The 24,665-nt window shown below is 39.2% G+C and overlaps 1 protein-coding gene across 5 annotated transcripts in view; it reads left to right on the top strand.

The window, feature by feature from the left end:
• The window catches only part of actn1 (actinin, alpha 1), a 40,443-nt gene that overhangs the window by 4,353 nt on the left and 11,425 nt on the right, over nucleotides 1-24,665 (top strand). For 3 of the 5 annotated variants that reach the window (XM_051651430.1, XM_051651432.1, XM_051651431.1), the window contains exons 2-10: nucleotides 13,795-13,909; nucleotides 14,074-14,193; nucleotides 15,358-15,444; nucleotides 16,082-16,169; nucleotides 16,295-16,373; nucleotides 16,509-16,590; nucleotides 19,454-19,539; nucleotides 23,457-23,549; nucleotides 24,313-24,543. In XM_051651430.1, the coding sequence (XP_051507390.1) occupies nucleotides 13,795-13,909; nucleotides 14,074-14,193; nucleotides 15,358-15,444; nucleotides 16,082-16,169; nucleotides 16,295-16,373; nucleotides 16,509-16,590; nucleotides 19,454-19,539; nucleotides 23,457-23,549; nucleotides 24,313-24,543 (981 nt within the window). Of the gene's footprint in view, nucleotides 1-13,794; nucleotides 13,910-14,073; nucleotides 14,194-15,357; nucleotides 15,445-16,081; nucleotides 16,170-16,294; nucleotides 16,374-16,508; nucleotides 16,591-19,453; nucleotides 19,540-20,675; nucleotides 21,183-23,456; nucleotides 23,550-24,312; nucleotides 24,544-24,665 lie in introns of those variants that run through there. The other 2 variants (XM_051651434.1, XM_051651433.1) reach the window with 2 other exon arrangements.

The raw sequence follows: 24,665 nt of genomic DNA, 5'->3' as shown, positions 1-24,665 counted from the left end.
TATTTAAAGAGTGTATTATGTTTATGGGCTGGCCCCTTTCACTTCCATTGTTAATGCCTTAGTGTAACTGTGATTTTTCTTTTGTTTTTAAATATACCAGGGACAAGTCATAATTATTTTGTGTGGTAAAAATAAATGTTAGGTTGTCGATTGAGCTTAACTTGTACTGAACCAAGAACATTCCTTTTATTGGGGTTTGCCACAAAGGTTGTGGCAAATTTGTGCCATGTTCACCAGATATTTGCCTACCATTTTTTAACTACTGTTATTTTTTTATCATCACTATTTTAATGCATTCAAATTGTATAAAATTTTAACATTTGAACTGAAGTATATTGAGATTCTAAATATTGGTGCTTGAAGGCTTGCTACGTTTGTTCTAAACAACTAACCGTAAGTATTAAACTTTGGCAACTCATAACTCGCCCTACACTATTTGTCATCATTATGGACATTAATGATACCTCAAATTATTTGGCTTATTGAGGAGAGGTGTGCCATTACTTTTCTAAGCAATGATCAGACTTAAGATTTTGTCTGGTAGTTGATAAAACAGACTAAAAATTCTATAGATTTATAATACTGTACATTAAAGAAGGACACAAGTCATATATAGAAAGCAGAATATCAGAGAGACTTAAGGCCCCGGCACAATCACAGTGAAGTGAGTTATTTTTTTCTTCGCTCAGAGCCAAAAATAATTTAGAAACAGATGAACAATGACTTACTGTTTGCAAACATTCAGACACTGGCCACACCGCTTTGGGAGGCTTTTAGAGGAGCATTTAAATATAAGGACGCAAAAGACTACATGTCAAACCTTAACTAATATGACATTAAAGGGATAGTTTACCCAAAAATGAAAATTCTCTCATGATTTACTCACCCTCCTGGCATCCCAGATGTGTATGACTTCTTTCTTCTGCAGAACACAAATTAAGATTTTTAGAAGAATATTTCAGCTCTGTATGTCCTTACAATTCAAGTGAATGGGTGCCAAAATTTTGAAGTTACAAAATTCACATAAAGGGAGCATAATGTAATCCATATGACTCCAGTGGGTAAATCCATGTGTTCAGACATGATATTATAGGTTTGGGTGAGAAACAGATCAATATTCAAGTCATTTTTTATCATAAATTCTCTTCCCTGCCCAGTAGGGGGCGATATGTATGAAGAATGTGAATCACCAAAAATAAAAGGAGAATGTTAAAGTGAAGTGGAGATTGACTGAGAAGGGAGGAGAATTTATAGTACAAAAGGACTTAAATATTGATCAGTTTCTCACCCACACCTGTCATATTACTTCAGAAGACATGGATTTACTTTTATGTACTTTTATGTTGCCCTTATGCTGATTTTGGGGCTTCAACATTTTGGCACCCATTCACTTGCATTGTATGGACCTACAGAGCTGAGAAAATCATGAAATGGACCAGTAAGCAACTACCCAGTACAACCTAGCATCATAGCGGCAAATTTGACACAGACAAGCACCACTAACATTTTCTTCAGAAAATGCAAAAATCAAAATATTGATATTGAAATCCATTCTGCAGTGCCATGCAGTGTGCAGACAGTTTTATTTTGTTACTGGATGTTTCACCCCTGTAGTAATTTAGTCTCCTGGCCAGCCTTTATAAATGGTTCTGTTGACTGCTCTGATAAGGAAGCTGTTGGTCTTCAAAAACAGGAAACAGTTAAGCTCTACTGAATGTGAATCTTAGCCCTTTTCCACCAAAATTGCGATGGTTCTCATGCCGAGCCTATGATCCGCTGGTTCATGGTACCGTAATCAGGCCGTGCTTTTCCAATGACCTGAGAGCTGAACGGTGAAGTAACAGGTTACTGTCTACGTGACTACCTCAAACATAAACAAACATGGCGCATCACAGTGTGTTTGTATACAGCTTTTACTCTTGTTTTTGAGGACATATTTAAACATATGGATTAATGCAATCTGTAATCATTACATTGCTCAACAAGATTGTCAGAGACGGCATCTATGCTAAAGACAACAAGTAATATAATTACATTGTATTGTATGAACTATGGCTTAACTCGCTAAGTTCTGTAAACTGTTACAATGGAATCATTATTAAATTGGTGTAGCAGATGGTTGTATTTGGATTTTTGCCATAGAATATAATATTGATTGAGAATCCCACCATTTTACTTAACAGATAGCCGCGATCTTCCAAACTTAGTGAGTAACTAGTCAAAAATCCCCTTACAGAACAAAACAATGCACAAAATAAGATGACAACATTGTAAGAAAAGCTAACAATTTGGCAAATATAACAACTTACTGAGATCAGCTGCAGAGGACACTGGCGATTGATTCACTGTTTATCATGAGCGTTACTGGCTGAATTCAATGCCCCGGTTAGTTAGCAGGCTGGTTGGTGTCTGAGTCCAAAACATCGTTGCTCCGTCCACTGTCCTTCTTATGGTCCCTGTACTCCCTTAAGTGTTTTTCAATTTGTTTATGATTTGGTCAATTGTCCAATTGAAGATAGCGTGCATCATTTCGTGCTGTATCTTCATTCTCATAGAGTATTTTTTTCCTTTGCGATCTCTCTAGTTTATATCGGATCTTCGTAAATACCATATCGCAAGTAGAGCACTCGTTTCGTCGTGTTACCTGGATGCTTTTTATGTCTGATAATTTTGTGGGTTTTTTATTGTTGTTATAAAGCAAAGAAGTGCTCCTTGCTGCAGACGGTAGCTACTGTTGTTGTTTGGGAAAACTTTACCGTGGTGACGAAGCATTATCCTGTCCTCTATCCCCTGACGTAATCAGTTCCTGTGTAGAGACCAGAAAGCTTTTGGGGCCAGTGCGAAACCAGGTTTTCGGCCCCGGAGCAGCCTTTTCTGCGGTGGAAATCGAACCGGGAACCCGCACCCAAACACTGTTGCGTGCTGAGGTCTAGAAGTCTTCCCATGAATCTGGAGTCTTACTTTTTATCTAATCTGTCTGTACATACACAGTTGACAGTTGTGTGGTTGTGCACAATGTATTTTTCCAGTGTATGTGTGTGTGTTTAGGGTATAAAGGGTTAATGTAGGAGGAGCTAAACCTTCTTTTGTTTTTTGTTTTGTTTGTTTTTTTCATTCTAAAGGACTAAACAAGGTCTGCTGGTCCCAATCAATTCTCTCTTTCTCACTTGTTCTCTTTCTCTCTACCTCTTTTAGAGACTAGGGTAAGTAGAGTGTCTCATGGGGATACTTTGGCTGTTTTTTAGCTGATCTGGGGTGATCTGTCGCAGATCTCAGAGTTAAGAAGGGTCTCTCTGTGGACATGCTGACATGTACAGTGTATCTTCTTTACACATAACACATCTATAACCAAAGCAGATGTCTTAGACATTGCTTCTGCCTTTTCCTGCCCTGGAGATGCAGGACGTGATGAGGTACTTTATCCCTTACTGTGCTCTTTCAGCCAATAAAAGCACAGTCTGAATACATCTACATTAGTGTAGAAAATGCTGCCGCCTCATTTACTGAGACTCTGTGCTCGAGCCAGACCGAGATGCTGGGGGATGCAGTTTGTTGATGTGTGTGCATCTGTTTGTATGTTTGCATTTGATCATGGCATGGAAGAAGCTTTTTTTTTTTTTTTTTTTTTTACTAAACTGCACAAATAACTACCTCTTCTTTGATGTATTAACAGTCTAGTTTACAAGTATCAGCTCTTAAGGTGGTCGCACACCAGACGAGAAGTGCCACGTCGCGGCTAGAACACGGCACAGGTATCAAACACGGGTCGATGCGATTCAGGTTGCAGACAGTACACACAAAAGTTACCAAGGTTTTTCCCTTCTTCAGGAATGAAGAACACTCAAGTAAATAATCTGTGCCCTTTGATAATGATTTGGGTTGAATTTAATGTAAAATAAATATGCAAGTTGCGCTCCGTGGCACGGCAGAAATTTGAGCAACCTCCGGAGTCGTAGCTGGGTGCCGCCGTCAGACGCTGAGTGGCGGTGGCGGTGTGCGTACCTTCATTGAAAACAGTTGTTTTGAATTTTAGAACGTGCCATGTCGTCCGCCAGACGCATCTGGTGTGCGACCCCATTTAGTCTTAATTTTTGGGAGATTATGCCTCCTGTGTCCAGCAAGATTTCCATAACATGTATTAATTCTGTCCATTTCCAAGTGTTTTGTATGAGTGGATATAAATAAATATTTAAAATGTGGAGGATGTATTCTTAAAAGGTTTTGACGGTATATGATCCTCCTTTGTCTGTGCAGTTTGAAGAGTCAAATATGTCAATTCAGGATCTTTTTATCTTAGTGAAAGTCAAGCTCTTCATGCAAATAATTCAACACATGCTGTCCTACTATAATAATGTGCTCCAAACATGGACTTTTGTTCCTTGTGTTTGACTGACAGAGTTACCCAGAAACAGGTATTAGTTTCACTCTGATAAAAAAAAAAAAACCTTGCCCAGACAGTGCTTAATTGTGCTGCAGTACTGACTTACCAAAGCCAAGAGGTTGTATACAGCACATATACAGTGTGTCTTTTCACTTCAGTTAATGAGAAAGCAGTGATGATGTAACGGTAGCCAGCTGGTAGTTAGCTGTGCAGTGTGTAAACCTCACTCCCTTGGCCTCAAGAGGCGCACTAGCGACTAACGCTAGAGGCTGTAGCCTTTAGCCTCCTCGTTAGCGTGCCCAACTCCCATGCCGGATGCCGGTTCAAATCCCGCTTGGAGTGGGTTGAGCAGGACCAGGTACAGTAAGACAGATTCAGCTTTTATCTTTAACTAAAGCTACTATTTGACAGAGAGTTGATAAGTATATTAATGAGCAATGAAACTGTGTGTCTGGGAATGTGAAAATAAGAGACAGGTTCAACTTAGGAGGGGGTGGTGTGTATTTGTGGGCTGGCAAATGTGGAATGTGTGTGAAGACAGTGGGCTGCATATCTCAGGGGTTGATCAGCATTTCCTGTCTGGAGGAGAGAGAGCTAACAGACACCAATAAACAGCTAGTGGTGCACTGATCAGGAAATTTGAGGCCAATACCGACCACTGCTTTTTTAACACTGAGATCGGCCGATACCTATAATGATACAAATTTTTTTTAAAGTGCCCTTAGTCACACTTTTGCAAGTTATATTCTGCAGTTGTTTATGCCCCACACAGTAAAATTACATTAATTGTGAATTGCTAACATTTATTTGTATTGAAAACAGTTGTGAATAGTTCTGTTGTCAATATTAAAGTCATTGTGACATACTGGCAACCAATAAAAACCACGAGGACATCACACACAGCAGAGATACATTCAAAAATAAGAAAGTTGTCTATTTCTAGCTCCAAAAATGCTCCTGTGTGGAATCATTAGTATTTATGATTTGTTTACCACCTTTGGCGTTTTGTTGCAATACAAGTCACTAATTATTAAGCAAATGCGTGAAGACGCGGTGCCGTTATTTAAGGTTAAACAGTTACATCTGTTATTAGTGGCATTGCGACCAACATTGGTCTGATTTAAATTGGAATCCTCAATTAAATTGGGAATAGCTCTGGGATGAGTGACATGAGATATTGAGAGCACCTGGAGAGCACGCATGTTTGATTGACACTGCGAGTTAGCATATTGAAGGGAGTGAAGCTGAAAGTGCTCATGATTGCTCAAACAGTCTATCACTCAACAGAACTTCTGATTGCCATGACTCACGTTACATCACGTATACTCAGATTTATATACGCATGTTTATTTGTTGTTTAATTCGTTTTTATACCCGTTTGCTGTCTCTTCATCCTTTTCGTGCTCACAGTGCAGCGAGTCAGAATTACTACTGTAATGACTCTAGAAAATGGGCAACTTAATATTCATACACGTGTAATTCTTTTACGTTTTTAAAAACAAACCTGCATATTCATCCGAATAACAGCATGTCTGAAAGTTTAAATTCATGAATATTTCTCCCATGTGAACCAGGAAGTAATCACGTTCACATAAACAATGGTAAGCGCGGGGCCTGGGTAGCTCAGCGAGTAAAGATGCTGACTACCACCCCTGGAGTCACGAGTTTGAATCCAGGGCGTGCTGAGTGACTCTCCTAAGCAACCAAATTTGCCCGGTTGCAATCACGTAGAGTAGCATGAGCCTCCACATGCTGTGAGTCTCCGCGGTGTCATGCACAGCGAGCCATGTGTTAAGATGCACGGATTGACGGTCTCAGAATCGAAGACAACTGAGACTTGTCCTCCGCCACCCGGATTGAGGTGAGTAACCGCGCCACCACGAGGACCTAGTAAGTAGTGGGAATTGGGCATTCCAAAATTGGAAATCTGGATTTCTGGAGGCGGAGGAGCCCGCTGCCATCTGCCAGGAGGTGGAAGAGCCTGCTGCCGTCCACCAGGAGGCAGTGTAGCTGGCTGAGGACCATTTGACAGCATGTTCGGGGGGCGGCGAATCGGAGTGTTTTTCATTTTTTTCTCTCCCCTCTCGGGCTCTCCCACTCTCTTCCTCTCTCCACTCTCCCTCGTTCTACTCAGGTTCCCAGGAGGCAGGGAAGACCAGCCGGTGGCGGAATGCTGAAGAGTAGATCAGGCCGGTTGGTTCCCCGGCCTGAATCGGGCGTTGGGGATATGTGACAAGGAGGAGGGTGTGGCCGGGCAGTGAGGTGTTGCCACAGTCAGCGGGAGAGAGAGATAAGGAGGAGCCAGGGACGCCAGAGAGAGAGAGAGAGACACGCAGCAGTGTGTGTGTCTGTGTGAAGCAGTGTCTTGTGTGTCACGGGAGAGTGCAGCAATAAATGTCTACGTGTATTGTTCAACCAGCTTCTTCCTTTCCACCCAACAACGAACCTTGTTACACTCTTCAACGTCACTTTCTTCATTCTTGATGAAGTACAAAAACCTTTGTAACTTTAGTGTGTATGGTGACTAGATTCACAACTTTGGACCGCCACCTGCACTACATCGTCGCGTCCGGTGTGTGATACCTGTGTCTTACCCGTGACGCTGCGTTTCTCGTCCGTTGTGTGAACGGCTGTAGTAAATGTTATATACATGTAATCCCGTTGTGGTCTCCCAAAGCTATTACACCAGATTACATTAAACAGAAGGCCAACTGACAGTGAATTAAAAAAGCACATAAGGGGGGGGGTTCTCCCCAATTTGGCATGCCCAATTCCCAATGTGCTCTAGGTCCTTGTGGTGACGTAGTGACTTGCCTCAATCCGGGTGGCGGAGGATGAATATCAGTTGCCTCCACGTCTGAGACCGTCAATCCGCAAATCATATCACGTGGATTGTTGAGTGCATTACCGCGGAGACCTAGCGCATGTGGAGGCTTCACGCTATTCTCCGCGGCATCCACGTACAACTCACCCACGCACCCCACCAAGAGCGAGAACCACATTATAGCGACCACGAGGAGGTTAAATCAAAATGACTCTACCCACCCTAGAAACCGGGCCAATTGGTTGCTTAGGGAAGCCTGACTGGAGAACTTCGAACTTGCGACTCCAGGTGTGGTAGTCAGCGTCTTTACTTGCTGAGCTACCCAGGCCCCCATTAGGCTTCTATTTTAAATGTCGGCTGATGTTAATATATTGATGCCTCAAAAACCTATTGAGAAAATAACGTATTGATCAGTAATCGATGTATAAATATTTTATGACAATCCTAGTTCTTGCCAATGCAAAACTCATCACCACAATTCTGTTGCTAAAGTGTTCTGGGTGGTTTTTAGAGCACTCCTAGGTGGTTGCTGTTGTATCCTGGCTGGTTACTTACTGGCCAAAGTCACCACCTCCACGGTTTGATGATATTCTGGTCCCTAGGTAAAGCTTGGGTGTCTCTTTCAATGTAAGTCTCTGGGATTTTTTCGTCCTTTTTATCATTAGCACAGAGGAATAACAGGTCTGTCATGCCCTTAGATGTTCGGGGCTGCACGCGCACCACAATGTGCAGAAAGGCACGGGTAACCCACTGAACCCCACTCGTGATTGGGACTGAGGATTGCAACTATTTCCCATAAACAAGGAATCCCAGTAAGTGCGGGTTAATGCAAAGTAATAGCACACCTATTTTCAACAAGGCATGTGATTTTTGTATCATTCATGTTCATAGCACAAACAGAGCGGGACCAATTATGTGCCAAAATGTAATACTCAGGGTTAGTTGTTTGTTTAAATCCTTTAACCGAAGTATGCGTAATAGTAATTGCAATGCTTGCCCAATAGCGATGGAGAGACAGAGACATTTCATCATTGTAAAGATATTTAAACACAGATAACATCACTGTACTGCAACTACATTACACTGGAATATTTTATTTTCTTCAGTGCAAATATGAGAATAATGGGGTCTATGTGCAGGAACTGATTTCATTGTGTGTGTATTTGTGTGTGTGCAGTCAGCATTTGCTTAGCTGTTAAACCTGTCACACAAACACAGTAGGCGGAGCTAATGTGAGGAGTAGCCTACTCAGGCCTTTGTGTGTTGTGATACAAGAGGCGTGTAGATGCTCCACTGTCTCTTCCATATCTAAAACTGGAATGCGTACAGTGACCCAGAAAAATATTTGGACGCCCAAGGAACACTTGTATGATGAAATGTATGATGAATGTGATGGGTAGCTCAGCGAGTAAAGACGCTGACTACCACCCCTGTAGTCGCGAGTTTGAATCCAGGGCGTGCAGTGTGACTCCAGCCAGGTCTCCTAAGCAACCAAATTGGCCCGGTTGCATCGCGGAGAGTAGCATGAGCCTGCACATGCTATGAGTCTCCGCGATGTCATGCACAGCGAGCCACGTGATAAGATGCGCTGATTGACGGTCTCAGAAGTGAAGGCAACTGAGACTTGTCCTCCGCCACCCGGATTGAGGTGAGTAACTGCGCCACCACGAGGACCTAGTAAGTAGTGGGAATTGGGCATTCCAAAATTGGGGAGAAAAGGGGATAAAAAAAATAAAAATAAAAAAAAGACAGCACAGGAACACCTTTCAAAAAAGTTGTTTGTAAGGTTTTAAATGATAAAACAATACAAGAAAGTAAAGGTATAGCATAATGTTTGTTGTAAATGCCACTTGGTTTGATATTTTATTTCTAATGCAATAAAATTAATACATTTTAGGGTGCCCAAGTACTTTTTGGAGCCACTTTATGTAGCATAGATTTTTCCCTATAGCAGTAAATACACAGGTCTTTTTCTTGGCATATGGCGGAGTTTGTTTGTGTATGTGTGTATCTCGGACCGGCTGATTGCTTGTAGGTTTTCTGGCATTTGTAGTTGCTATAGCAACCCCATGGTGAGGAGCAGAGCTGTGCTGTATTTCCCACCAGAGCGAGAAAGACAGAGAGAGCAGAAAAAAAGAAGTTATAGATGGAAATAAATAGTTATTTAAAAAAAATAGAGTTAGCCCCTTCCTCTGCTGTAATGAAGAATTGGTCATGTAGGTTTGCGATCTAGCAGCATTCCTGCTGAGTGTGCAGAGACATCTGCTGTCTGTATTTACATGCATTTGTATAGTTGTGTGTCCGTTTGCATGTCTATGCGTATTTGTATGTGTGTGTGTGTGAATGTGTCTTTATGTTTTGGTGTAATTTGTGTTTATTTTTGTGTGCATGTGTGCTTGTTATGTGCTTAGTGTGTTATTCTTACATGTACTGAATTCCTCTTGATACACATGCAACCCTCACACAAACCTTTTTACATTTTCACCCTCACACAAACACATTGGGTCTCTTTTTCCAAAGGATGGGAGTCGAAAGGAATTAAATGATTCCGATTCCATTTAATAATTTTGATTCCTTTAACCATTCAAATTTTTGAGGAAGAAATATTTGAATTAAGAAATGCATTTTTAAAAAAAAAAATTTCTTTTGCATTTACTGCCCTCAGCAGTCTGTTGCTAAAGGCCCATAAGAGTCATTTGTTTGGGAATCAGACCACACTGTTAGCGCTGTATTTCACGCTGTAGATTCAAAAGAACAGGCTCATAAGAGTCATTAATTCAGGAATCGGACTTCACTGGTAGCGTGTTTTTGTGGTATAGATTCAGTATAGAGGCAGCGCTGCTGCTGAGTAGCGAAGCATGAAACACTGTCATAGTTATTTAGCACTGTGTTCCATCCATATTGGCGGAAAACTGCACGTTCAAGAACAGTTTACTGAACCGAAAGTCATGAAAATCATATGATTCTGTAAAAATTAACTATTTCTGAAAAAGAACTGGTCATTGGTTCCCAACCCCAGTTTTTTCTCTTTTGCATTTTTATTCACACTACTGTGGTTGTAATGTTGACAGTCATGGCTGCTGTAGCCTATGTGTGTGCTAGCCGACCAGCATCAACTAAGTGCCTCTTACATAAATCCAAAACGCTGCTGCTTGATTAACATGTACCTCCAGACATTCCCATGTTACAGCGTTTCCTGTTAGTAGCTGCCAAATTCCACACTGTTTTTCACCTGTCCTGCCCCATTACTTATAATCCATCATTAAACCACACACCCCAGCCCACCCGCTGAGATTGGTTATATCCCGTCATGTAGGAGGCCCGTCTCGCTTTCTGATCTAGAACTTTCTAGTAGTTGGAACAAACATTTGGCCACAGTTCTAGAGATCTTACCTGGCTGCCTTTACTGATTGCTATTAGTGTGTATGTGTTTAGCTAAAATCTTTCTAGCAAGTCAGTCCACTGTTGGCCATCTTAGGAAGGCTCTCGTGAGGCTATTTCCAGTTATGACAGCTCCTATCTACTGGAGAAAGACCAAAATCACAAAAACGGTTGGTCAAGATTACGATCAAATAACATTTTTCAAATCAGCAATAAAATCTGACAATACTGGTATCATAAATTGTGATTCTTTACCTCATATTACACTAAAAAAATATATATTTTCCCAGCTTGTATAGCTAATGCACACGTGCATTCTAGAGTTGATTGACAAGTGATGTCTGTATATAAAAGGAGAGAGGCTCTTTTAACTGTAAGGCAGGACTTCCTTTCTACATCCGTTGACCATTGGGTGCTCAGAGCTCCTTGGTTGAATGTTCCAATTTCTCCCATTCATTTGAATAGAAGTGGCCCATCTCTGCTAAATAATCTCTGGTTTAGCTTCTGTTCTTCTCCACAGCTGTTTCTCATCAGCTCGCTAACATACCGAAGAATCCTGAAGCCACGGATACTTAGCGCTGCCATGACAACCCCTGGAGAACACTTACGCTCCCGTACACTCACACACTGTCACAGTCAGGCATGATTGTAAAGGATTACAGTATTACCAAAAGCATTCAAGTACTTCTATAGTACAGGAGTATAAAATAAATAAAACAGTTAAAAAATGGGGAGTTCTGAAGAATAACTAGTAAAACTTACAAATTTCAAAACTTCCTCCCATTTATTTAAAGTAAGCCCGGCTTGCCCAGTCACGTTGAGGTAATACGGAGGAAGTATTACAGATATTGTTCTTCCTAAACATGAGAAGATCTCAAAATAAGAGTAAAACATGGGAAAGTCTGTTTTCTTGGCTATGTGTAGCACCTGCTGCTTTGTATATCCTTTTGAAACACCCAAACGTTTTAAATGAGTGGCTTAACTGTATCTTTAATCATTTCGGTATGACCGCTACAGTTTATGCAGCTCATTTTACCATGGATTGTTTTGTGAACAAGTACAGTGTAATGCAGGCTTTGAAAAGAGGATATTATTAAAGGATGGGGCAGTTAAAACATTTTTGAAGCTGTCAGCAAACCTGCAGCTTGCTACAAAGCACTTTTGCTCATTTCATATGGAAGGTGTTTACACAGAAGATTTAAAGGCACAGTAGCAAAATGACTAATGTAACTGTAAGGGTCAGAGAGAGGGTGGAAAATGGTAATGTAAAACTAAATTTTGTTTTTGAAGAAAAAAAAAAGTGTAACGTTATAAGTAGGGCTGAAAACAATTTCATTGTTGAATAGTCGTTTGATCTCATTTAACGTAACATGAGATCACATTAAACTCTAATGATGACGAACGAGAGCAGCAGTGCAGTTCGCGCCAGACTGAGGGGAGGAAGAATTACACAGCTCACAGTCCAGATGCACTCTAAACTTTCCAAACAGCTTCAGGTGATGTAGATCGCAAAGTATGAGGGAATTATAATGCAAAAATACAAAATAAGTAAGTACAGAAGCACTCCCGTTGTGGAATAAGTGGAGCTGGAGCTGCCGCTCCGCTTAAGCAAAACTTGCGTGTCGAGCATCTTTAAAGGAAGCACACCGGCGTTACATCTTAAATGCAGTTATATTTAATGCGTTATAGCTTTATTAAAGTTCAAATAATACAGAAGCAGATCATGTAAATAACTACAAACTCCAAAACTGGCATTTCTCTGTGCGGTCAGCGCCTCTTCTATGAGTTGTGCAAATGTCCCAATCTAAGGGGGAGAGATTGAAACTGCACCTGGCTGATATACACTCTGTCGCTGGGACGCTCATCCCTCGAGCGTGCACACTTAATGCAGCTAGATTATAACGTGATGGCTCGCGACTTATTGAATCATAATATATGTCACTATGCATTTCTTATCGTGAAGAAAATTGGCAATATGTAACTTTCTCAATAAGAGAGAGTTGTTTTTTTTTTGTGAGTTAAAGATGGATTGAAGTGAACAGAAAGATAGTCTTCACCCCATTATGCACTGCAACAAAATACGTTTTTGATTTGTTTTTGTTTTGGCTTTTTTTCCAAAACTCCTTTAAAACAATGTTTTAATGTTCTTTAGCAGCTATACTGCAGAAGAAAAAAAAATGTATCTGAGAATGTTGAATATAATATTAAAATACAAATATTTTAAAATATTTACAAATCCTTTAAAAAAGATGCATTTACATGACAAGCAGCATATAAGATATTTAAACTGTGCTTTTAGAGAATAGATCTTGAATATAAGTATATTTTGTCTTTACTGCACTTGCAGAAATACAACCAAGTAAAAAGTAAACTTGTATACAAAATACACTTATATTTAAGATACTTTCTCTTAAAGCAAGTCTAAATATCTTATATGTTGCTTCTCAAGTAAATGTATCTTGTTTTAAGTATTTTTAGACAATTTTAAATGGAAAACAAAACAAAAACTCTTGATAACAATAGGATTTTTTGCAGTAAATTTCTTTACTGAATTAAACGTAAAAAAAGTATTTTTCCCTTTAATTCAGTGAATGTCATTTAGAGGTATTTTTAAAAGATGATTTTGTCCTCTTTATTGTTAGTAAGCACGTTTAATACAACCTTTTAAGTCAGGGCACAATCTGAATAATTGGTTAAGGGCTAATGATTAATCGTTGCAGTAATCGCAGAATAGTCTAATAGTTGTAGATTAATCGAATTATCAAAATAATCATTAGATTAATCGATTATCAAAATAATCATTAGATTAATTGATTATCAAAATAATCATTAGTTGCAGCCCTAGTTATAAGTGGACCCGAGGAAAGAGGAATAAATAATGTATGATATGAACCATTTAAAAGAATTAATATAAACTGTCCATCAGGCCATGACGTGCAAACACACAATTAGCTGATTTGTGGCCAGTATGACTGTCCAGTAATACGTTTTATTTTTTCATTATCATTATCTATTTTTATGAGGTTTGTAATAGATTTTATAATGTAGGTATTGTATTTTTGTTGTGGTAACTGGATATTTTCACTGGGCTGAAAGATTGTGTTTCAATCTTACTCTGGTTGACAGAATTACCACATAATTTGTTGCATTTAAATTTGCATTGTGTTTAGTTTCATTTCTCATCTCATGTTCTAAATCTCTCTTCCAGACATTTACTGCATGGTGTAATTCTCATCTACGGAAGGCAGGAACACAGATCGAAAACATAGATGAGGATTTTAGAGATGGACTCAAACTCATGCTGCTCCTAGAGGTCATCTCAGGTGGTCATCCTGGTCATCTTGATATTCCATGCATATAGAAAATGTGGATACTATGCACAGTATACTATACTGCATAAATAGTAAGAGTAGTATGGTAGTATGCTCTTGTGAATATAGCCACAGGTTTGAATCTGGCATGCATTGTGATTTGCCTCTTTCTGTAGGAGAACGATTGGCCAAACCGGAGAGAGGGAAAATGAGAGTCCATAAGATCTCCAATGTGAATAAAGCTCTGGACTTCATCGCCAGCAAAGGAGTCAAATTGGTTTCTATTGGAGCAGAGGGTAGGTCCCCCCCACCCAATCAGTGACCTATATCCTGCAGGCTTCCAGGGTCATGAGTTCAGTGTTCCAGCATGTGGGATCAATGGCTCATGTGGGATCAATGGCTCATGTGGGATCAATGTCTCATGTGGGATCAATGGCTATCAGATGCTCTTACTGTGTGTGATATGTGCTTTTGTCTCTGGCTCATGTCACATTAACTCCCTCACCCTTCCATTAGCATAAGAGTTAATTAGGTTAGGCATACAGTATATATCTGACATACTGTATATTAGACCTGATTGACAGTGTGTGTACTTTTCCATTTACCTGCTCCCTCTCTCTCCCTCTTCTTTCTCACTCTGTAATCCAGAGCGCCATTCCAGACAGATTAGCCTTCTACAAAACCCTTTGCCTTCGTCACATACTGTTACCAGTTTGTGTGTGTGTCCAGCAGGGTGTGTGTAGAGTGTATTATGGGATTAGTGTAATAGAAAGAGGGAGGGTGACACACACAGACATATGTTTACCTAGATATCTATAGTTGTTCATATCTACAGCATAATTAATATTTTTAGGACTTTTGCATTGTGACTTTATTTTCATATTATGTAAAGTAAAACTGCCAAACGCAATACAGTAAGGAGAATTTGGGGTGAAATTTGTAGTCATGAAACTAATGTCATAATGCAAAAAATGTTAATGGCCCTTATTAAAAATGTTTTTTTATTAAAAGTAATAGAATCATATTTTATTTATTTTTATTTTTGGTGGTAAAATGTGACATGGACATGTTTCCCTGAGATTTAAACTTTTATAGTTATATATAAGAACTTTTATAAAAAGGGAAAGGAAATACTGTACATTAAAATCAAAATACAGGGGAAATAGCATTGCAGATATAGAATCGTGTAAAACTGTGTGTGTTTTGGACGGCGAATTTTGGTTTGGGAGGAATATGTAGTATCTTTTGGTATATATGGAATGCAGTATCTGTTGTGGGAGAGAGTGAGAGAAAGAGGGAGAGAAAGGGAAAAATAAAATAGATAAAAGGTATATTTTATAATATATAATATATAAATATCTATAATTTATAAATATTGCTCTGTCTGGATCACTAACCTGATGATCTTAATGTTAAGTTGTCAAATTTACGGCTTGTGTGTGTGTGTTTTTTCTGCTCAGAGATTGTTGATGGAAATGCAAAAATGACTCTGGGAATGATCTGGACCATCATCCTCCGCTTTGCCATCCAAGACATCTCAGTGGAGGGTATACATCACACACAAACACATTTTTTTGTATATAAGTGGTGTATAAAATCTTGATGAAAAGTCAGCTGGTTATTAATATGTAAAAAAATAATAATACCAGCAACAGAATGTCAAATGACTAGAATGAGCATAATTTTAGAAATAAAATATATACGTATATACATTTGATATTTTAGCAACCTATTTAAAAAAAAAATAATTATAATGCTTTTAATTAGCAATAGTAGCTGGAAATGTAACATGTAATGTATAATGTAGCCTAAATGTGATGGAATACTGTGCAAAACATTACTGATTTGTTTAGAATGTTCAGTCCATTCTTACTGATTATCACAAGTCACTCTTGCGATTTTTTTCAACGAAACCTCATCTGTATTGGCCAGCTGTATAACTTTACCTTTGCGACATTATTCAATTAACAGAATTCCAAAAACAACATTCGAAACTGAAAAGCAAATTTTAAATGTACAAGGCAAAAAACACATGTGCATGATTAACAGATTTAAAGTCCGATAGGGCAAGTGACTGTTCCATCAACTGGCCAGAACTGGCTCTTTTACACTGAAGTCTCACATCCTTATTTTTGAACCCTAGTGTGTATGTTTAACACACTGTGTGTGTGTGTGTGTATTCAGAGACCTCAGCTAAAGAAGGCCTGTTACTGTGGTGCCAGAGGAAAACAGCTCCCTACAAAAACGTCAACATTCAGAATTTCCATATCAGGTGAGAAGACAGGAAATGAGATAAGAGAACAGACCGTGAGTGACAGAAATAATGCAAATGAATGCTGAGTGGCACAGTCATACTAAACTGTTCTCTCTGTTTTGCTCTCTCTCTCTCTCTGTCAGTTGGAAGGATGGATTGGGGTTTTGTGCACTCATTCACAGACATCGTCCAGAGCTCATTGATTACGGTAAACTACGCAAGGTGAGGCATTACCACAACCTCCAACAATGTACAGTATCTATCTATCTATCTATCTATCTATCTATCTGTCTGTCTGTCTGTCTGTCTGTCTCTAAAATATTATGTCACATGCTTTGATCTTTGCTTCCCCCTCAGGATGACCCAATGACTAATCTGAACACTGCCTTTGATGTTGCTGAGAAATACCTAGACATCCCAAAGATGCTGGACGCAGAAGGTAAGACATGTAGAGAAGGACGGTTGTCCTCTCTGTTCTGCTTACCCGTGAAACTAGGTTACAACTATCCAAATATAGAGCTGTAGGAGGCATGCAGGTAAATGTGTGTTGGTTGAATTACATCCCATTTCTGCAGGCATGATTGTGGAAGTTTCCTGTACATACACTATATTGCCAAAAGTATTCGCTCACCTGCCTTTAGACGCATATGAACTTAAGTGACATCCCATTCTTAATCCATAGGGTTTAATATGACGTCGGCCCACCCTTTGCAGCTATAACAGCTTCAACTATTCTGGGAAGGATTTCCACAAGGTTTAGGAGTGTGTTTATGGGAATTTTTAACCATTCTTCCAGAAGCGCATTTGTGAGGTCAGACACTGATGTTGGACGAGAAGGCCTGGCTCACAGTCTTCGCTCAAATTCATCCCAAAGGTGCTCTGTCGGGTTGAGGTCAGGACTCTGTGAAGGCCAGTCAAGTTCTTCCACACCAAACTCGCTCATCCATGTCTTTATGGACCTTGCTTTGTGCACTGGTGCGCAGTCATGTTGGAACAGGAAGGGGCCATCCCCAAACTGTTCCCACAAAGTTGGGAGCATGGAATTGTCCAAAATCTCTTGGTATGCTGAAGCATTCAGAGTTCCTTTCACTGGAACTAAGGGGCCAAGCCCAGCTCCTGAAAAACAACCCCACACCATAATCCCTCCTCCACCAAACTTCACAGTTGGCACAATGCAGTCAGACAAGTACCGTTCTCCTGGCAACCGCCAAACCCAGACTCGTCCATCAGATTGCCAGATGGAGAAGCGTGATTTGTCACTCCAGAGAACGCGTCTCCACTGCTCTAGAATCCAGTGGCGGCGTGCTTTACACCACTGCATCCAACGCTTTGCATTGCACTTTGTGATGTATGGCTTGGATGCAGCTGCTCGGCCATGGAAACCCATTCCATGAAGCTCTCTACGCACTGTTCTTGAGCTAATCTGAAGGCCACATGAACTTTGGAGGTCTGCAGAAATTTGGCGACCTCTGCGCACTATGCGCCTCAGCATCCGCTGACCCCGATCTGTCATTTTACGTGGTCTACCACTTCGTGGCTGAGTTGCTATCATTCCCAATCGCTTCCACTTTGTTATAATACCACTGACAGTTGACTGTGGAATATTTAGTAGCGAGGAAATTTCACGACTGGACTTGTTGCACAGGTGGCATCCTATCACAGTACCACGCTGGAATTCACTGAGACCCTGAGAGCGGCCCATTCTTTCACAAATGTTTGTAGAAGCAGTCTGCATGCCTAGGTGCTTCATTTTATACACCTGTGGCCATGGAAGTGATTGGAACACTTGAATTCAATTATTTGGATGGGTGAGCGAATACTTTTGGCAATATAGTGTATGTCATGCTTGGAGGGATTTTTAGAATCATGGTCTGTCATGTTTCATGTTGAGTTTGTTACAGTGCTTTCAAAGCTGCACTGCATTGACATTTCTCAAACATACTGGTTATGGCTTTGTTCTAAACCCCCAACCTGTAATTTATAAACATCTGTAATTTATTCAGCACTGAACCACTTAACATACAGATTTAATACTTTGTTTTGTAGCTAATCGTAGTCATAGGTCTATTTATTTTCTGCTTTTGTAAACTTTATACTGTCTAAAAAATGTAAGATTAAAATTTGAAAAGTCTCCTTTTGTCCCAGAGTGTCCTCTTTTTGGACAACCACAGTATGCTCACCCTACCTTTCGGCTTACCTTGATAGAGTGTTCACCTTTCTAACTGACAGGCTGTCTTACAGCTGTTTGCATACTAAATTGTGATATTTTCTTTCTTGCATGCATTGAACCATATAGCTGCCATAACACTGCAAAGACATTGTCTCATTTTGTGTTGATTCTCTTGCCTAACGGACAGAAAACAAGATTCGTACTAAATGTCATGAAAATGTCAAGTGGCAATGATGCAACATGCTATATGCAGAGCCAAAGCCTAAAACCTAAGCCTACCTTGAACTTAAAAAATATACTATACTCACTGGGAGTTTTGACTCAGAAATGCAGTGAAGCTTTGCAGGTAAAACATCTATTAAAAAATACACCCCAGGGGGCCTGGGTAGCTCAGCGAGTAAAGATGCTGCCTACCACCCCTGGAGTCGTGAGTTTGAATTCAGGACGTGCTGAGTGACTTCAGCCAGGTCTCCTAAGTAACCAAATTGGCCTGGTTGCTAGGGAGGGTAGAGTCACATGGGGTAACCTCCTCATGGTCGTTATAATGTGGATTGCTCTCGGTGGGACGCGGGGTGAGTTGTGTCTGGATGCCGTGGAGAATAGCGTGAAGCCTCCACACGTACTATGTCTCCACGGTAACGCGCTCAACAAGCCACATGATAAAATGCACGGATTGATGGTCTCAGATGCGGAGGCAACATTTGTCCTCTGCAACCCGGTTTGAGGCGAGTCACTATGCCACCACAAGGATTTAGAGCGCATTGGGAATTGGGCATTCCAAATTGGGGAGAAATAAAAAAATAAAAAAATAAATAAACATATAATATATATATATATATATATATATATATATATATATATATATATATATATATATATATATATATTCTTCTCCTGTGTTGCAAGCACTGGTATTTCACAGGAAATGCAAATCTGGTATAAACTGCTGTTATAGACAGTTTGATGATGGTTTCATTTCAGCTTTGTGTCGTTTGTACATTATATTTTGATTATGATGGATTCATGCCTCCATTCACATTAATAACTGTTTCTTTACACAGGACATAACGTCAGATGGGCCTCTGAATTGTGTGACTGTATGTAATGTGCTCACCCCCTTCTTTCTCTGCAGATATTGTTGGGACAGCCCGTCCCGATGAGAAGGCCATCATGACCTACGTTTCTAGCTTCTACCATGCCTTCTCTGGGGCGCAGAAGGTATCGCAGGGCACCCTCTCCTCCCAATGTCCTAAACCTCTACACTTACCCTACAAGCCCCTCCCTTTCTGTTTCTGTTCACTGGTTTTTGTGATTACTGGTAGCAGTGACTGGTTGTCGTGGTTTCCCGTTACCGTGACTGCTCTCTTAACAATTTTGGCTCTCTGTGTCTCTTTACAGTGCTAAGCTCCGCCCCTCACAGCTCATGCTCCTCTTACAGTTGCATGAGTCTTTCCACCTGTTTCATGATGGACAATAGGTCTGATGATGAAATCATGAGTGTGTCTCCAGTCTTCTAAAAGTACTTTCAGAGACACCCAGATGTTCATGTAAGGCTGGGTGATATATCAAATATTCACAATATATGATTAAAGGTATAATTCTGTTATTTACTCACCCTCAGGTTGTTTGAGACCAGTATGACTTTCTTGAATGACTCCGTAGAACACAAAAGGAGATGTTAGGCAGAATGTTAGCCTTAGTCACCATTAACTTTCATTGTATGAATTAAAGATACATAAAGAAAGCGAATGGTAACTGAGGCTAACATTCTGCCTAACTTCTCCTTTTGTGTTCCACATATGGAAAGAAAGTCAAGTCATTTTTATTTGTATAGCGCTTTTTACTACACACATCGTTTCAAAGCAGCTTTACAGGAAATCATGCATTAACAAAAAAAAAAAAAAAATGAAACTGTATCTATATCTATAAAGTCTTAGAGTGAACATTGTGTAGTTTGATTAAATATGATTGTAAGTTGTGTATAAAAATTAAATAATAAATGTAATTAAATAATAGTTGTGAAGGAAAGTCACTAAATTCACCATCCTTCCTTGTCTCACGACTTGGGAGCTTGAGAGTGTTACGACAGAGATGTTTAAATAGTATCTCGGATTTAAACTTTTAAAAAAATGGCACTAGAGTTGATAAGTGCAATACATTTTTGTGAATCAGTTCAAACTGTGTCAATGAATCCATTCAATACTCTGATTCAACAATTCATCAAAAAGTCATCACTTAAAAAAAGATTCTGTGTCATTATGATTCATATATTAAAATGTAATATGTAGGTTACCTATATGTAGGTAAATATTGCTGTTTATTACTACATTGTGCATATAAATGAAAATGATTACATATTTTTATTTGTGCTCATTTAGTGAAAAACTTGCCTTGATTATTTTTTAACTTGATTTGTACTCTTTCTTAGTTCTTGCATTAAACATGTTGAATCTACTTTCCAAAAATGGCCTTTTGGTTGAAATGAAAAAAAAGAAAGAAAAAACCCCAGAACAAATCACCCTTTTAAGCCATTTCAGAGCAAATGAATATTGTCAAAAGGCTGGCAAATATTGAGATAAGTTTTAGTTACTATAGTGCCCAGCCCTATGTTCAAGGTATCAATGAGACATTCTGGAGACCTCTTCATGCCTTTTATCATTTCTGTGGAACAGTACCCCATTCACCTTTGTGTCTATGCAGTCTTTTACTCTGTGCTTATTTTCTCTCCCTTCCCCTTCTGTTCTCTCTTCTCCTGCTCCCTCTTTCCCTGGGCAGATATCATTAGTACGTTGCGTCCTGATGAAAAGGCCATCATGACGTATGTGTCATGTTACTACCATGCCTTCTCAGGCAAACAAAAGGTGAGCACAGACCAACATCAGCCAATCAGAATAGAGCTTCCACATCACAAGCCAAGTCAGATTTGTGCTATTATGTCCCAGACTCGAGTACCTGTTCCAGAGAAAGTGTAAGAGCAGACAAATAGTTGTGATGTCACAGAATATCATGTAGACATGACATTTCTTCTGAACCTTGATGGTGGGGTCAGTCATCTGATGATGCCACATATGCGTCGGAAGAACCATTTCTCTGTCATATCTGTTCTATTCTATGGCAGCCCTGCTGTAGTATTACATGACACATTCAGTTTTCTTTACACATATACACACACACACTGTACATACACGGCTCCTCTACAGAAACAGTTAAATTGCTTTACTTCAGTTTAAAGGCTCTCAATTTTTGTCAGCACAGCTGTCAATCGATTCAAATGTTTCATCCAATGAATTACATTATATGCAGATTAATTCTTTGCTATTAATCACAAATAATAAATATTTACTGAGAAAGCCCCTCAAATAGCAATAATTCAATAATGATTAATAATTATAATTAGTTATATTTAAATAATTATAAATATAATATGTAGAATAAAAACGATAATTCAGATAACTAAAATGCATGATATTATTATTACATTATGTGCTAGTGTCAAGCAAGCAGGCAGTGTTTGGTGTGTTCTCTGTACAGCTGTGTGTTGCCTATACAGCTGGAGTTTTGCTTACTGCCCCCTGCTGAAAACAGGTGGTACTTCAAGCTTGAATTGCTCTAATGGTAAAAATATTCTATATTACGGTCCAGAGACATACTTAATTTTTTATTGCGTTAACTTTTTTATAATTAATTGTACTGAATTAACACATTAAATCAACAGCCCTAATAAATTCTACTTATAGTATTTACCTATTAACACAGCAATGAATCAGTTGTGTAATAGTTCTTTCAGGGACAGAATGTTTCTCACTGGCAGAATGAAAGTTACTACTTCATTGTGCAGAATCATCATATCCAGATGGGTTTCCTCAACAATGTGTGAGTGTTTCTGAGCTGATGACCAACATCCTGCTATAAACAGTTTCTACATGCTTTGTTTTCCAATAGAATCTCTACACACTCAGATATTGTCTGCCCTTTTAAGACTGTAATGAGTCTGTGGGAGGTCTATAAACTCACTAGGTAGTTGCTGCATTCAGGAAAAACTCCCTCTAACACACACGCACATTTTTTAGAATCTATATGATCTTTGAAGCACAACCCTAAAGATCTCAGAGCCATCATGATCTAGTTTCAAAGTGTGGAATGAAGGGGTATTGTAAGGGGGGGTGCCAGTTTCATTCACTAAATCATATTCAAACTTGTTGCTTTGACGATACATGCAAGAATCAATTAAGATTGTGTTACGTTTTCATGTGTATCATTAATGTGCTAGACTTATGACTGCTCATCACACAAAGTTATTGTATGGCTTCAGGTGGGACATTTGGATTACTTTTATAGTATTTTTTTCTTGAAAATCACACCCTTCTTTTGTGTTCCACAGAAGATAAAACATCAAATCAACAATCGATTAAAATGTTTTGGCAAACTGTCACTGAAATATTGCTTGTGTAAAGCAGTAACTCATAAGCAGAATTTTCTATAATGAATGTATTTTTGCAGAACAGACAGTCTACAGAACAATATAAGCCTTATGACAAAAATTCATTCAGTTTAATGCTCTTCAATGAGGATTGTAACTTGTCTGTTCATGTTTTCGTTGATGATTATTCAATAAAAGTTTTTTTATATATAAAATACTATTCAGCAGAAATGGTGACATTAAGCATAAAGAAAATTCAGTTGATGTTTTCACTTTTTTTTTTTTCTTTAAATAAAAACTTTTAACAATTTTTAATCTATTATTCATCAGTATTATATACCAACATAAGCAACAGTACCAATAAGCATTCCTAAAACAATTATAGTGGTGGGGCTTTTTTCTTATTTTAAATAACTTTTCATAAATAATCCCTTGTGCACAGTGCAGAACTCTGTCTGTCACTGACAATGCTAAACTGAGCTTATCCTTGTTTTTTCCTCTTCCTTTCTGGCTTTTATACTTGCAACTCACTTCCCTATCCCCCGCCCCCCACTGCCCTCCAAAAATACACACATTTATATGATGTGTACAGTACAGTTGCAGTTGAGCACCTCAATGCACTTAAACACACATAGAACCTTATCAGCGTTGCCATGGCACTGATGTGGTTTCCACAGAAACGGAAGCAGATTCACTCTGTCCTTTCCCCCCTCAGGCTGAGACAGCAGCCAATCGGATCTGCAAAGTGTTGGCTGTCAATCAAGAGAATGAGCAGCTGATGGAAGACTATGAGAAACTAGCCAGTGATGTGAGCACACTCGTTCATGTTCTCTCCTCTACACTCCTGTCCTCCTCTCCTCATGTCTCCTTGCCTCTGCTCTTATGTTGTCTCACCCTGTGCTCATTCAGGGCCAGTGAGATCTTTTGATTATTAGATAAACTCAACAGAAATGTCTCGCACATTTACTATACAGAGAAATATTTTGGAACTGTAAAAAATTTTGATTTCCTGGCCTGAAAAGTAATTGAAATTAATCAAATCCACAAAAAATATCTGTTCTAGTCTATATTCTAGTTATGCTTAGTGCTGAAATGTTGCACCTGCCTCAAATTACTTATTGTGACTGCAATCTCTATATTTTTTATAGATGTTTTCAAACTAGAAAAAGTCATAGAAATTAAAACAAATTTAAATAGTCATGAAATTTCTGTAGTTAATATAAATTTTTCTAGCTATGCCCAGCTCTAAACTATTTCATCTGCTACCATTTGTGCTTTGTGAGTGCAAGCTTTATAAAATGATTTTCAAAAGACCTTATCCAGTATTGAGGAAAGACTGGAAAAGTAATGGAAATGTATTAGTCAAAACAATTTGTGAACCCTGTGTGTAATTCAGAATGAAAACATCAATATATATATACCATATTAACAAATTCAATCTCATTTTCTTTTTCTCTCTACCACCTCCCATTGTGTTCCTTATTCTTTCTGCCAATTTTTTCCCAATTGTGCATTTTATCCTCTTTTTTTCCTCTGCTTTTGTGGTGTGTTCTCTTACCTGCTCTATTCAGCTCTTGGAGTGGATTCGCAGAACCATCCCGTGGTTGGAAAACCGTGTTCCTGAGAACACTATGCAGGCAATGCAGCAGAAGTTGGAGGATTTTCGGGACTACCGGCGACTTCACAAACCACCCAAAGTTCAGGAGAAATGTCAGCTGGAGATCAACTTTAACACGCTGCAGACTAAACTCCGCCTCAGCAACCGACCTGCATTCATGCCCTCAGAGGGGAAGATGGTCTCGGTGAGGACCTAAAACACAAACTCTTGAATCAGCCTAAGATGGTGTGCTGCTTTTAGCTGGTCTCACAGCCTGGTGAGGCTGGTTTGTTTGCAGGTTTTAAAGGGATTTTGGGCACTTACCAG

The sequence above is a fragment of the Myxocyprinus asiaticus genome, chromosome 23 (assembly GCF_019703515.2).
Source record: "Myxocyprinus asiaticus isolate MX2 ecotype Aquarium Trade chromosome 23, UBuf_Myxa_2, whole genome shotgun sequence".
NCBI classification, from domain to species: Eukaryota; Metazoa; Chordata; class Actinopteri; order Cypriniformes; family Catostomidae; genus Myxocyprinus; species Myxocyprinus asiaticus.
This window is presented reverse-complemented; position numbering and strand designations above follow the sequence as displayed.